Consider the following 14,562-nt stretch of genomic DNA (forward strand, 5'->3'; position numbering starts at 1 on the left):
AGCGTAACAGAAGAAAGTGTTAGTTGGTGGTATCTTTGAAGAAGAATGAGAAAAGACAAGCACGTGTTAACGTTTATCTATGGAAGAAGAGGAATGAAAATGATAAAAGACAAGGACGTGCTAACGTCGATCTATGGAAGAAGATGAGGAGTAGAAGAGGGTTATGGAATTCTCGTTGAATGATATCTTGGTTTAAGGGAGGATGTTGGAAATTAAACCAAGATATGGTGTTTTGGTTCGTGGATTAACATATGATGTTGATCCAGTCCGAATGGATCAACTGCTGCAGTTGACGCAGTCAAGTTGGATCAACTGGAACAATTGACACACTATGCCATATTTGGAAGTTCGAGTTAACTAGAAGAGCAAGTTGTGTCGGTTCCTTGTTTTAGAGTTTTACTATATTTAGAGTTTCTTTGTATTTCTAGAAGTGTGCTTTATTTAGAGTTTTGTTTTATTAGGAAACTACTTTGAGTGATCGTCAAGTTTGTGAGACTATAAGTAGGCTACATGAGCCATAAGAATTATACACCAAACTAATTATCAATGTAATCGTTTATTTGCTTCCGCGTTGTGCTCTCCTCTCTCTTCCTCTCACCTTGCTCTGATACCAAATTTACAGAAACGTAACAGAAGAAAGTGTTAGTTGGTGACATGAGGCGTGACAAAAGTTTTATAACAGTGGCGAAATGTGGCAGTTTCTGTCAGAGGCGTTGCAGAAAGCAGATTTGATGTTAGTTGAGGAAAGAATCTTCGGGTGAGTGGTTGTTTCGAAGGGTTAAGTCATGGATTCGAAATAGACGCAAGAGAAGATCAAAGTTGGTATCGCAGTCAAGAAGTAATGGTACAGTTTGATGAAGTTGATCGAATTCAAAGACTTATAATGACAAGGATTGTTGGATGGATATGTTTGAGCTTAAGGGATGATGGCGTGTTAGAGTGTAAGCTCAAACATGTTGGAAATAGTGAAGAAAGGTTGAAGAGTTTGTGGAAGAAAGTTGGAATACCTAACAAAGTGTGGCAGACTTTGTGTTAGTTATTGCTTGTGGCAGAAGCGTAACAAGAAAAAGATTGTGAGAGAATCTTATGAAAGAAGTGTGAAAGTTTCGACTCTAACAAGTGTGACTGGAACAAAGAAGTAAAGAAGACAAGAGAAGAAGAAATACAACAGTAACGTTGTGAAGTAAGAGAAGTAATCACCAGGGGGTGATGTGTGAGAAGACAACAAATTAAAGGAGGTAATGCCTATGAGTTGTTGAGTTTGAGATGTCACAAGGTTGTGAGCGTGAAAAAAGATTGTAGGTGAGTAAAGTCTACAAGTTGAGTGAAACAATCCCAGTGGGGATTTGGCTAGAGTTGTGTGAAGCAATACAAGTGGGTATTTGGATTAGAGAAGTGAAGAAATTCCAGTGTGGAATTTGAAGAGTTGAGTGGAAATCCTGCGAGTGAAGTAGGTAAACAAGTGTTGAGAAGGTGAGCTACAATGCTCGGTGATGAGTTAAAAAATTGGTTTTGTGTTTGGTTAGCAAGTTGAATAGATCACAATGAGGTGTTTCTAGTTTGTTAAGGATCTGTTAAGAATGATGTTTCGTTGCGATGAAGAAGAAAGAAGTTTGTTCTGGTTGCTATGGTAAGACGACATTATGGAATGTGTTTGAAGATTGTTGTTAAGAAAAATCAGAAGATTGCTTCGTTTTTATTTAGTTTGTTGTTTGTGCTTTATTTTTTTATTTGAGTTTGATTGACAGAATTTCGGTGTGATCATGAAGTTGGGATGAGCTATTATCGAGTATCAAGGAGTAAGGGTTTGTTGGTGGTATCTTTGAAGAAGAATGAGAAAAGACAAGAACGTGTTAACGTTTATCTATGGAAGAAGAATAATGAAAAATAATAAAAGACAAGGACGTGCTAACGTCGATCTATGGAAGAAGATGAGGAGTAGAAGAGGGTTACGGAATTCTCGTTTAATGATATCTTGGTATAAGGGAGGATGTTGGAAGTTAAACCAAGATATGGTTTTTTGGTTCGTGGATCAACATATGATGTTGATCCAGTCCAAATGGATCAACTGCTGCAGTTGACGCAGTCAAGTTGGATCAACAGGAACAGTTGACACACTATGCGATATTTGGAAGTTCGAGTTAACTAGAAGAGCAAGTTGTGTCGGTTCCTTGTTTTAGAGTTTTACTATATTTAGAGTTTCTTTGTGTTTCTAGAAGTGTGCTTTATTTAGAGTTTGTTTTTATTAGGAAACTACTTTGCGTGATCGTCAAGTTTCTGAGACTATAAGTAGGCTACATGAGCCATAAGAATTATACACCAAACTGATTATCAATGTAATCGTTTATTTGCTTCCGCGTTGTGCTCTCCTCTCTCTTGCTCGTTCCTACATATGGTATCAGAGCAAGGTGAGAGGAAGAGGGAGGAGAGGAAGATAAAGTCAGATAATTTATGATTTGCGAGTTATGTTTTTAGCTTTTAGGTTTGTTACGAGTTGAAGAAAAGTGGTCAGAAGAGAAGTTAAAAGAAGGTTCTGTAATTAAAAAAAGAGGTCGTAAAGCAAAACTAGCGCCGGTGGAAGGTGTGGGAAATTTGAAGCCATTAGGTTCGAGGATGTTTTTTTGGGCTAAGCTCAAGTTCGTGTAGTTTTTTGGTTCCAAGAAAGGAAATTAGGTCAAACTTGATGACAAGGTTAATTCCGGAGAAGTTTTTAGACAAGAAGATTGAAGATCTTGATGTCGTGGCTTCCATCGATACTGGTTGCTATAAGTTAGCGTTTAGGCATACAAGAAAGTTCGTTCTTGATTGGTGTTGCTGAATATTGAAACGAACAAAAATCCGAGTCTACTGTTGTGAACAAGCACAGAGAAGAAGATGCAAGTTATTCTCGTGTACGTCATGTACATGAAGAATCCGTGGAATTTTAGTCCAAGTTGGAACCTTAAAGCTCGATTTAGAAGAAGATAAAAGTGACAGGAAACAGAGATGATGATTGTTGGTGGTGATCGTGAGTGATCGAATCTGTTTTGTGAGAACGCAGAGAAGAACCCTAATGATGAATATTAATGATAGAGCTAAGCCGTTGTTGTTGACTGGAGATGGGTGCAGTTGTGACACGAATGTGTTCTGTGGATATTTCACAGTGGTAACGAGTTTTGTTGGCTGGTAAGTGGTTTCCGGTGATGGAAGATGAAGCTGCAATGGGTTAAAGAGATGGCATTGCCGATGGTTATGTGTGATGGTTCCAGATGATGAAGAGCAGGTGATGACTCTAACAAGTCTGACGCAGGTTCTTTTCATTGTACTGGTGGCTGTGTACGAGAACTTAGAAGATGGAAAAGATTGATGCTTTGCTGCTAAGGTGAACCATGACGTTAGGGCATCAGGGTTTGAAACGATGGTTTGAGAATTGTCTCGAGTCGCAAGAAGGATGAAGACTGTGAAGATGAGATGTTGGAGTCCGCAAAAAAAAAGGAAAGTGTTATTGGAAGATTGTTACAGTGGCTAACTGTTACAAATGAACAGAAGTGTGACAAAAGAATGTCACAGTTAAGTGTTACTGAAGAATTGTTACAGAAGCATAACAGAAGAAAGTGTTAGTTGGTGGTATCTTTGAAGAAGAATGAGAAAATACAAGCACGTGTCGACGTTTATCTATGGAAGAAGAGGAATGAAAATGATAAAAGACAAGGACGTGCTACCGTTGATCTATGGAAGAAGATGAGGAGTAGAAGAGGGTTATGGAATTCTCGTTGAATGATATCTTGGTTTAAGGGAGGATGTTGGAAATTAAACCAAGATATGGTGTTTTGGTTCGTGGATTAACATATGATGTTGATCCAGTCCGAATGGATCAACTGCTGCAGTTGACGCAGTCAAGTTGGATCAACAGAAATAGTTGACCACTATGCCATATTTGGAAGTTCGAGTTAACTAGAAGAGCAAGTTGTGTCGGTTCCTTATTTTAGAGTTTTACTATATTTAGAGTTTCTTTGTATTTCTAGAAGTGTTCTTTATTTAGAGTTTGGTTTTATTAGGAAACTACTTTGAGTGGTCGTCAAGTTTGTGAGACTATAAGTAGGCTACATGGGCCATAAGAATTATACACCAAACTGATTATCAATGTAATCGTTTATTTGCTTCCGCGTTGTGCTCTCCTTTCTCTTCCTCTCACCTTGCTCTGATACCAAATGTACAGAAACGTAACAGAAGAAAGTGTTAGTTGGTGACATGAAGCGTGACAAAAGTTTTATAACAGTGGCGAAATGTGACAGTTTCTGTCAGAGACGTTGCAGAAAGCAGATTTGATGTTAGTTGAGGAAAGAAGCTTCGGGTGAGTGGTTTTTTTTCGAAGGGTTAAGTCATGGATTCGAAATAGACGCAAGAGAAGATCAAAGTTTGTATTAAAGTCAAGAAGGAATGGTACAGTTTGATGAAGTTGATCGAATTCAAAGACTTAGAATGACAAGGATTGTTGGATGGTGATGTTTGAGCTTAAGGGAGAATGGCGTGTTAGAGTGTAAGCTCAAACATGTTGGAAATCGTGAAGAAAGGTTGAAGAGTTTGTGAAAGAAAGTTGGAATACCTAACAAAGTGTGGCAGACTTTGTGTTAGTTATTGCTTGTGGCAGAAGCGTAAGAAGAGAAAGATTGTGAGAGAATCTTGTGAAAGAAGTGTGAAAGTTTCGACTCTAACAAGCGTGACTGGAACAAAGAAGTAAAGAAGACAAGAGAAGAAGAAATACAACAGTAAGGTTGTGAAGTAAGAGAAGTAATCACCAGGGGGTGATGTGTGAGAAGACAACAAATTAAAGGAGGTAATGCCTATGAGTTGTTGAGTTTGAGACGTCACAAGGTTGTGAGCGTGAAACAAGATTGTAGGTGAGTAAAGTCTACAAGTTGAGTGAAGCAATCCCAGTGGGGGTTTGGCTAGAGTTGTGTGAAGTAATACAAGTGGGGATTTGGCTTAGAGAAGTGAAGAAATTCCAGTGTGGAATTTGAAGAGTTGAGTGGAAATACTGTGAGTGAAGTAGGTAAACAAGTGTTGAGAAGGTGAGCTACTATGATCGGTGATGAGTTAAGAAATTGGTTTTGTGTTTGGTTAGAAAGTTGAATAGAGCACAATGAGGTGTTTCTAGCTTGTTAGGGATCTGTTAAGAATGATGTTCCGCTGCGATGAAGAAGAAAGAAGTTTGTGCTGGTTTCTATGGTAAGACGACATTATGGAATGTGTTTGAAGATTGTTGTTAATAAAAATTAGAAGATTGCTTAGTTTTTAGTTAGTTTGTTGTTTGTGCTTTGTTTTTTTATTTGAGTTTGATTGACAGAATTCCGGTGTGATCATGACGTTGGGATGAGCTATTATCGAGTATCAATGACTTAGGTTTTGTTGGTGGTATCTTTGAAGAAGAATGAGAAAAGACAAGAACGTGTTAACGTTTATCTATGGAAGAAGAGGAATGAAAAATAATAAAAGACAAGGACGTGCTAACGTCGATCTTTGGAAGAAGATGAGGAGTAGAAGAGGGTTACGGAATTCTCGTTGAATGATATCTTGGTTTAAGGGTGGATGTTGGAAGTTAAACCAAGATATGGTTTTTTGGTATCCATTCCGAATGGATCAACTGCTGCAGTTGACGCAGTCAAGTTGGATCAACAGGAACAGTTGACACACTATGCGATATTTGGAAGTTCGAGTTAACTATAAGAGCAAGTTGTGTCGGTTCCTTGTTTTAGAGTTTTACTATATTTAGAGTTTCTTTGTGTTTCTAGAAGTGTGCTTTATTTAGAGTTTGTTTTTATTAGGAAACTACTTTGAGTGATCGTCAAGTTTGTGAGACTATAAGTAGGCTACATGAGCCATAAGAATTGTAAACCAAACTGATTATCAATGTAATCGTTTATTTGCTTTCGCGTTGTGCTCTCCTCTCTCTTGCTCGATCCTACATCCGTAAGTTTCCATACTTTTTTTCATTGTTTTTTTCAACTCAACCAAAATGCTTAAGCTAATTTAAGACTTTGCTAAAACCAACCAGTATTGCATCCAACAACTTCCAATTTCAGTTCACAATTGAAATTTAAAATGTCATCATCTTTTTAGGACATTGCTACATTAAGGACCTTATGTTACTACATATCGACAAAGATACGTATAGTCTAAAACAACAAGTTAGGAACATGTCCTGGATTGGTCCGATTTTCGCCTCATCCACATCCAATCCAATATATGACGGATTTTAATTTTGGCATCTGCATCAGTTCCAGCATCCGACTGGTTGAATACATATGATTCAATAGATTTATTTTATAATTAATATTGAAAACACATAATGATAGAATTAAGAAAAATGACTTAAGATCTCATTATCGTTACCATGATCTTTAGTTTTAACTCAAATATACACAATGACACGAACTTTTATTAACCCCATCAAGTACTAGTAATAAAACTTATCAATTTTATTTAATAATTATACTAGGAAATTTATAAATAATACTTTAACTAGGAAACTAATGTCAACATTAGTGAATAACATAAACATAATGAATAAACTCAGATGAAACTTTTTGGAAACAAATAGCAGAGAAAGACTTAATAAATAAAGTTATTGTGTCCTTGTGTCTTTGACTAGAAGATGTGAAAAAATCTTCCAAGGAAGTGATATCTCACCAGAAAGTATTAATAAGAGATGCAGGAAATACCTGGATAGACAAAACGTCAGGAATGCCACTACTATTAGACCTGTGACAAGACAGAACACGTGTAATGCTCGTTGGTTTCCTCCTCTTAATTAAAGGTGTTTTTACTATAAACTATGATGGATGATACCATGATTTTATTAAAATAATGCATCTACCTAGCTGAATCAGGGAGTGCAGGAAAAGTAGACTATAGGGGTCTATGAGAGGCAGTTAATTGGGCGAAAGATTTGGAGATGGAGAATGTCTACTCAACTAGACACAAAGCTTATGGTTGACGTGTTTAATAAAGATGTTTTCAAGGTGGAGTGGAGACTCCATAACCTAGTAAATAATATGAACGCATTTTTATAAATTTTAGCTCCTGGCAATTTATCCATGTGCCAAAGGAGATGAACAAGGTATCTGATATACTGACAAAATTAGTTAGAGTTGAAAGAATGAGTGGAGTCTTCCGATTGAATGATTCTTTTTGGGACCATAAAGTTATTAGGCCAACCATTGGTTAGGGATAAGGGATGTCCTAGTAAGAGCAAATGACTAAATTGTCCCTTTACTTAACTAACTTTTTATTTTATTAATATATTCTTTTATTTAATTTGACTTTAAATATTTTTTTTAATTTAACTGAGATTCTCAAATAACAACAAAAAAATAAATAAAAGAATTACAAGAAATTGGTTGGAAGTCTAGCTACAAGTTGAACACCAACCCCCTTTCGGATAACGACCCCCAACATGTGGAAAAGAAAATCCCCACCCTAACTTTCGCATCATGACTAGACATGTAGTTACGCAGCCTCTTCAGAAAATCAACGTTTTCAGTACTCACTACCGAGCTCATCCAAAGTAGTAAAAGCAAGAGCGCCAACCGTAACCCTGATCCCTGCATTTCTCAAGATATTAATTAGTGTTTTTACGAGAAAAACAGTACTTCTAATTGCTTCGCCAGGCTTGAAAGCACGGATGTCCCTTCCCGTGAAAGGTGATACACCAGTTACGTCCAAGCACACATCGCACTTATTGTCCCAATCATAAACAAGGATGTCCACTGGTTTTAAAGTTGAACCAGCATCTGATAGAAAACCTAACGCCACATCTTTTATATTTTTATTGTTCAATTATATTTTTATGCTTTTTTAAAAACATTTTTTCATTTAACTTTTTATTTTTAATATTTTTTATGAGGTCCGGTCCAGCGAGGTTTTTTTTTCCTAGCCGAACCTCAATTTGTTCTTCATAGACGATCTTTTGTATGTAATACCAATTGTTATTGAAAAAGCGGGGGTACAACAACCACATCCAATATTTCGCTTAGCAATCTGTATGGACAAACTGCAATATAATTCCAAGAGAATCAACTAGACAATCAGACTTAATCAATGGAAATATATCCAAGAGTTGTATCTCTATTTCTCAATTCATTCCGCAATCATACAAATAGGAATTTGCGAGCCCGATTGAATATAAGATATAACTTGGACGACATCATAAACCAATATATCCAAGTGTCAATCAATTTAATCAACAACCAAAGGTTGGATTCCCAATTGATTGAACTTACACACAACATGTGATATTTCTATTATATAACAAATTATAATGCGGAAAAGAAATAACACGGACCCCAAAAATTTTGTTAACGAGGAAACCGCAAATGCAGAAAAATCCCGGGATCTGGTCCAGATTTGAACACCACACTGTATTAAGCCGCTACAGACACTAGCCTACTCCAAGTTAACTTCGGACTGGAATGTAGTTGATCCCTAACCAATCTCACACATATCAAGGTATAGTTGCGCTCCTTACGTCTCTAAATCCCAGCAGGACTCTACGCACTTGATTCCCTTAGCTGATCTCACCCACAACTAAGAGTTTTTACGACCCAAAGTCGAAGACTTGTAAACAAATCTGTCTCACATAGAAAAGTTTATTATATAGATAAATTTGTCTCCCACAGATAAACCTATGAGTTTTGTACCGTATTTTGATAAATCAAGGTGAACAGGAACCAATTGATATACCGGACTTATATTCCTTAAGAACAACCTAGAAATATCTATCACCTCACTATAATCTTAATCGTATGGTAGTGAAACAAGATATTGTGGAATCACAAATGATGAGACGAAGATGTTTGTGATTACTTTATATCTTGCCTGTCGGAGAATAAATCTCGACCTAATCTTAAAGAAGACAGTACTAAATACGATAGAAAATGCAAGATCAGATCATCCAACTACAAAGAAAATAGTTGGGTATGGATTCATAATCCAATGAAGTCTTAAAGTCGTTAACCTACAGGGTTTCATGAAAAACCTAAGGTTAAAGGAGAATCGACTCTAGTGGCAACTAGTATCACACAGAAGGTGTGGGGATTAGGTCTCCCAGTTTATAGAGTTCTCCTTTATATAGTCTTCAAATCAGGGTTTGCAATCAATGCTACCTTGGTAACAAAGCATTCAATATTCACCGTTAGATGAAAACATGATTAGATTCAAGCTAATATCTTTCAACTATTAGACCGAACTTAACTTGTTACACACAAATGAAATGTAACTTCATTTAGATATGAGTAACCGTACCTAAATATGTACACCATCTTGGCTCAGACATATGAACACTTTCATATTAACCTTATTCATCTTAACCATAACTCGTTCAAATGACTCAAATGAAACTAGTTGTAGAGTTGTTCTATTGTTTATATTCTCATGGAATTACACAAGATACAATTGAAGCAAAATTATTTTTGATTCACATGAATCAAGTCATGAACACTATTGCCACGGTTTGCAAAAAATTGCATTCCTTATTATATAAACGTATTAGTTCATGAATAAACCGATTTTAGAACATCATCCACTTAGGTATGCATACGGGTACCCGTACCTAAGTAGCCGGACTAAGTTTGGGTTTCGCCAGTGCACGAACTGATATACACAAACCTTACAAACTCAACAGAAAATCCTGGACATGAACCTTACGCCAGACGCGTACCGGTTTTCATACAAGGTTCCCGAACTTCACAAACCAACAAGTACGCATAAGGGTATGCATACCATGGTTCCCGGACATGGATTACATATATGCAAGTACGCATACTATGCTTAAATCCAATTGTTCTAAACTCTCATTTCAACCATTGAAACATTCTTGGAAGACGGGAATAGCTGTCTCACACAAACTATTAGCTTAAAAGCAATTTTCAAGTGATCGAATGATCAATACGAAACATTTCGAGTCTACATCAAATGACTGCCTCACACAAATCATGTAAGATGTTACCAGGCGATTTTCACATGATCATCTTTTGACTTTCGTCATGAATATAAGATGAACTTGGTTAAATCGAAAGCTTACCAACACATATTTCGAGAAATATGTAAGCGAGTTAAACTCAGCTCAAATAGGAGATAGAGTAGATAGAATTTTGAGTGATAGATGAGTTCAAGTCTCCACATACCTTTTGCTCATGAAGTTCCACAATCTCTTCTTAGTAGTTCTTCGTCTTCAATCGATGAACGCCGTGAAGTCTAATGCTCAACTACACTTTCTATCCTAATCCGAGACTTAGCTATAAGTAGACTAGAAATCAAAACTTATAGTTTTGGCAACTAAACTTGACAAACAAGCTTGAGATAGCAATGCTTGCGAGTTCGACCGAGCAGTACTCTAACAAATGGTTCGGTTAAGTGGTATTTTTTTTTAACCGAACTTTAGTCTGTCAGAAAAAAATGTTGAGTTCGGTCAAGTCGATTTTTTTTCTCCAAATTGAACTTTCTTTGAAAACCTATGTGTTGAGTCGGTTACGTTGCAATTTTTTCTCATAACCAAACTTTTCTATGAAAACTTATGTATTGAGTTCCATTACATAGCAAATTCTTTTCCAAGCTAATCGAACTTTTCTTTGAAAACCTATATATTGAGTTCAGTTATGTCTCAATTTTGTTCTTCTAACTTGACCTTTTTTTTTTCTTTTGAAAATCTATATATTAAGTTCGGTTGCGTCGCAATTTTTTCTCCTAACCGAAAGTCGGCTACGTCACAATTTTTTATTCTTAGCCTATAGTTAGTCAATATTTTTGGTTACGTTGTAATTTTTTCTCCTAACAGATTTTTCTTTATATTATTATCAAATTACTTCCATTAAATTCGGCTTGGAAAAAAAACTAGCCGAACTCGGTTAAGACTAAGTCCTATGTGCTAGATTGATCTGCTAGATTAGCAGTGAAGTGTTGCAATTCAAAAAAAAAAGTGTGCCTATTTGTTAATACTAGTTCTCTTTCCTAGCATGTGCTCGCAGTCGAACTAGCAGCGAGATTGAAGCGCTGAATGGTTCAGCGCTAAAAAGATCACCTTTTCGCTGAATGGTTCAACACTGGGAGATTTATTTTTTGATCTGATGGCTGAGATTTAAAGCATTGAACCAATCAGCGCTGCCGCTGAACCAAACAACGTTGGGTAGTGGTCCCCGCTGACGTGAAATGCTAATCTAGCTGTTAGATTAGCACCCATAGGACTAAGCCTAAGTAAAAAAAATTGGCCCAACCAAAACGTAATTAAAAAAAATCAAAAAAATTAATTAAATTTTTTTTGAAGAAAAGGTTTGATTTTTAAAACCTCAATCCACAGGTTCCACACCACAAACCCCTCAAAAGCTCAGCTCTGCTTCATACTCCCAAAAATACTCAAAAGTATGAAATCACAACTTCGTATCAGAAAGAAAAAAGTATGAGATCAATCCAACTCTCTTTCTGAAACATGGGTTTGAATCATTTTTGTTGTAATCATGTTAAACCAAAAATGGAAGTTCAAGAAATTCGAACTTTTCCAAAAAATGGTGTGTTGTAGGATTTTGATCTTTACTGTTAATTGGTTTATCCCCGACTTACAGATTGTGCTTTGTGTATATGCAGACAAACCGACGATTGGGAATCGCATTTACCCGTATGGATAACCATAGCAGAAGGAAGAATTAGAATTAGAACTGGAGGCGCTCCAACTAAGCAAAGAGAGCCAACAACAAATTGCTGAAACCCAACAACGAACTGCTGCAATTGAGCAACAAACTGCTGCAATTGAAAAACGAACTGCTGAAACCAGACAACGAACTGCTGCACTCGAACAACAAGTTGTTGCGATTGAACAACGAAATGCTGAAACCAGACAACGAGCTGCTGCAGTCGATCAACAAGCTGATGGTTCTGGGCTGGAAGTAGAGGATGCCACTCTTACCTTCGACCAAGAAGTAAGAAACATATTGGAGAGGATGCTGCAGTCGATCAACAAGCTGACGCTATTAGGCTGTAAGCAGAGGATGCGACTCTGCCAATCGATCAACAAGTAAGAAGTCGTTTGTGGTGGTTCTGCTCCTTCGCTTCCTTGATCATCTGTTGCTGGTGGGTTTTTATGTTTTCTTTTTTCAGTTTTAGCGCAGTTTTAGTCTAGTCTCTGGATGAAAGGTGAACATTGTTGCTAGCAGACTCTTATAGAATAAGATATTTTTAGGAAAAGGGAGAGGAAACAAGATTATGATCTAAGATACAAAACGAATTACCAAACCGCTAAAACAAAAGATCCATCACAGATTTCAAAATATTGAAAAATTTCCTCAACTGGTTAATAGCTATCTATTTAGAGGTAGCCAAATAGCATTTCATCACCATTTTTCGCCAAATTACTTTACAAAATGCACCACCAATACCAAGATGAAATTTGCTTACTGGAAATTACATCTGTTCATGCTAGGCATGGTTATATTAGCATTCCTGGCAACAGGGGGAATTTGGCGGTTTACCTGTGGCGTTCTAGATGTGCCAATATTGGAACCTTCACCTCCGTTGGAAGCAGATTCTTGGGTGCAAATATCATTCTTTGTCGGAGAATTGTCGCATAATCCCATCGATTTAAGAACAAAGCTATCATCATGTAGCTCAAAAGGCGTATTATTGAAATCGAAATGCACCAATTGCATATCCTCTGAAATCTCCACCTCAACTGTAGCATGTGGACGCGTCTGCACCAGAATAAAAGGCAACGGCACACCCCCTTTAGTTGCAGCAGCAGCATTCCCTGAACAACACAATTGCTCATTCCGCTGTATCAAATTCTGAAGACCTGCAAACTGCTCCTCAAGTTCTTGCAAATGTGCAGCCTTGCTCGCAATTCTGTTTCTCAGACCAAGCCGCTCAGCCTTAAGCTCATCACCAGCACCAGGGCGAGGCAGTCCCCTCCATATTATCTCTTTGTTTTCATCTTTAGTAATGATATCCATTGCCATAAGAACATTCAGTGCATCATACACTCTCCGTCGTATATTTTTCTCTTCAAAATTTTGTGGATTGTCAGTTCCTGTTGTTGAGAATTCAGCTACAAGCTCATCCGCAACCTCATTGTAAGTAGTTCTGCCTTTGGCCTCCACTTTCTCGCACACTTTGACGCTAAATTGACGCAGTCCTCTACCACCACCAGCCTTATTATAGCCTCCTCCTACTGCCGGTGCTCTTTTCTTCTTCTTCCCCGAAACAGCGCCTGGAGATCCCGCATCATCAGCAGCAGCAGCTTGAATATCAAGATGATGTAACCTATTCAGGGTTTTACTGGATGGAGAAGAACCCACGCTTCCACTTGTTGACATTGATTTCCCACCTCCACCAGTTGCAGGAGCGGCGCCACCACCGGATACAGATGAACAGCCTCCTCCATTCATAAACATCCCTTGATTTTTCCCCCAATTTTCTTGATTCGCTGCCGCTTTAATCACCATTCCTCAAATAATAACTATACAAATCAACAATAATCTTGGATTAGGGTGAAATTGAAATTACCAATTGAACAAGCAGAAGAAGATCAAGGTAAATGAAAGATGCTAGATTGAATTTTTTAGGTTTCGGATTTTTCACTGTTCTTCGTCTTCTCCATTTTTTGACTCTATTGAAATTGGGAAAGGACTATTTTGAAAGGAAAAAAGGGAAAAGGTCAAAAAAGAAAAAACACCCTCTTCCCCAAACTTTGACCCATTGAAGAAGAGTGAATGCACGCCCGACCTGTCCCTTTATTTGCTGCAGTATTTCACAGTTTGACTGACTGACCTATGGAGAAAAGGCGTTCGATTTTCAACCCCATTTCCTCGGGTCAAGCTCCATGTGGTTCATGGTAGCCCACGTGATAAGTGAATCAGCGATGATACACACCCCCAAGGTGTGTCCCGCGATGTGCACCGTGAAGAAATCTAAGGACTGTTAGGGCAGTCTTCCAGAAAATTTGCAGGGGGTGGGGTAAAAAGTGAGGTCCACCAGTTTTTTTCTCTTACACCGAAATCACGATGCACATCACGGTGTACCTTTTCGATACACTAAACATTTTCGTAAGTGAATATATAACCAGAAATGCTAAACGATTACACACCTAATCTATGAAGCACCGGTACGTTACTATTGGCTTCGTATCCGTGTCCGGCGTGTCGGATGTAGGACATGTGTGGGATACCGACACAATGCACGTCTAGAAATCTATATCCTTCTACTATTGGACCCAGTACGTTAAGGAAATTAGTATAATAATCAATTTTTCAACCGGTGGGCTAACCTAACTACATAAAACAAAGTTTTTTCTTTCATGTATTTACGTGATTAATGTATTCGATATACTATGATTTTAGTATATAAATTTTTATTTAGTATATATAAATGTGTCCGTGTCCCAATGATTTTGAATTTTGTCGGTGCATGTGTCTGTAACATGTCGTGTCCGTATCAGTGCTTCCCAGCACCCAACAAAACCACCAGAGATTATACCTTGTGAGAGGGGTGGTGGGGTCGATTCCTATCCTTCCTTATTCCAATGCTGAGAATGCGCGATTG

General features: G+C 37.6%; 1 protein-coding gene across 1 annotated transcript; it reads right to left on the reverse strand.

Moving 5' to 3' along the window:
* Positions 1 to 11,901: 11,901 nt before the first annotated feature.
* Positions 11,902 to 13,704, reverse strand: LOC113318973 (transcription factor-like protein DPB). Its single transcript, XM_026567273.1, has one exon. The coding sequence runs from the start codon at positions 13,464 to 13,466 to the stop codon at positions 12,420 to 12,422; it is 1,047 nt and encodes a 348-aa protein (XP_026423058.1). The 5' UTR covers positions 13,467 to 13,704; the 3' UTR covers positions 11,902 to 12,419.
* Between the last annotated feature and the right edge of the window lie 858 nt (positions 13,705 to 14,562).

The sequence above is a fragment of the Papaver somniferum genome, chromosome 10 (assembly GCF_003573695.1).
Source record: "Papaver somniferum cultivar HN1 chromosome 10, ASM357369v1, whole genome shotgun sequence".
Classification (NCBI taxonomy): domain Eukaryota; kingdom Viridiplantae; phylum Streptophyta; class Magnoliopsida; order Ranunculales; family Papaveraceae; genus Papaver; species Papaver somniferum.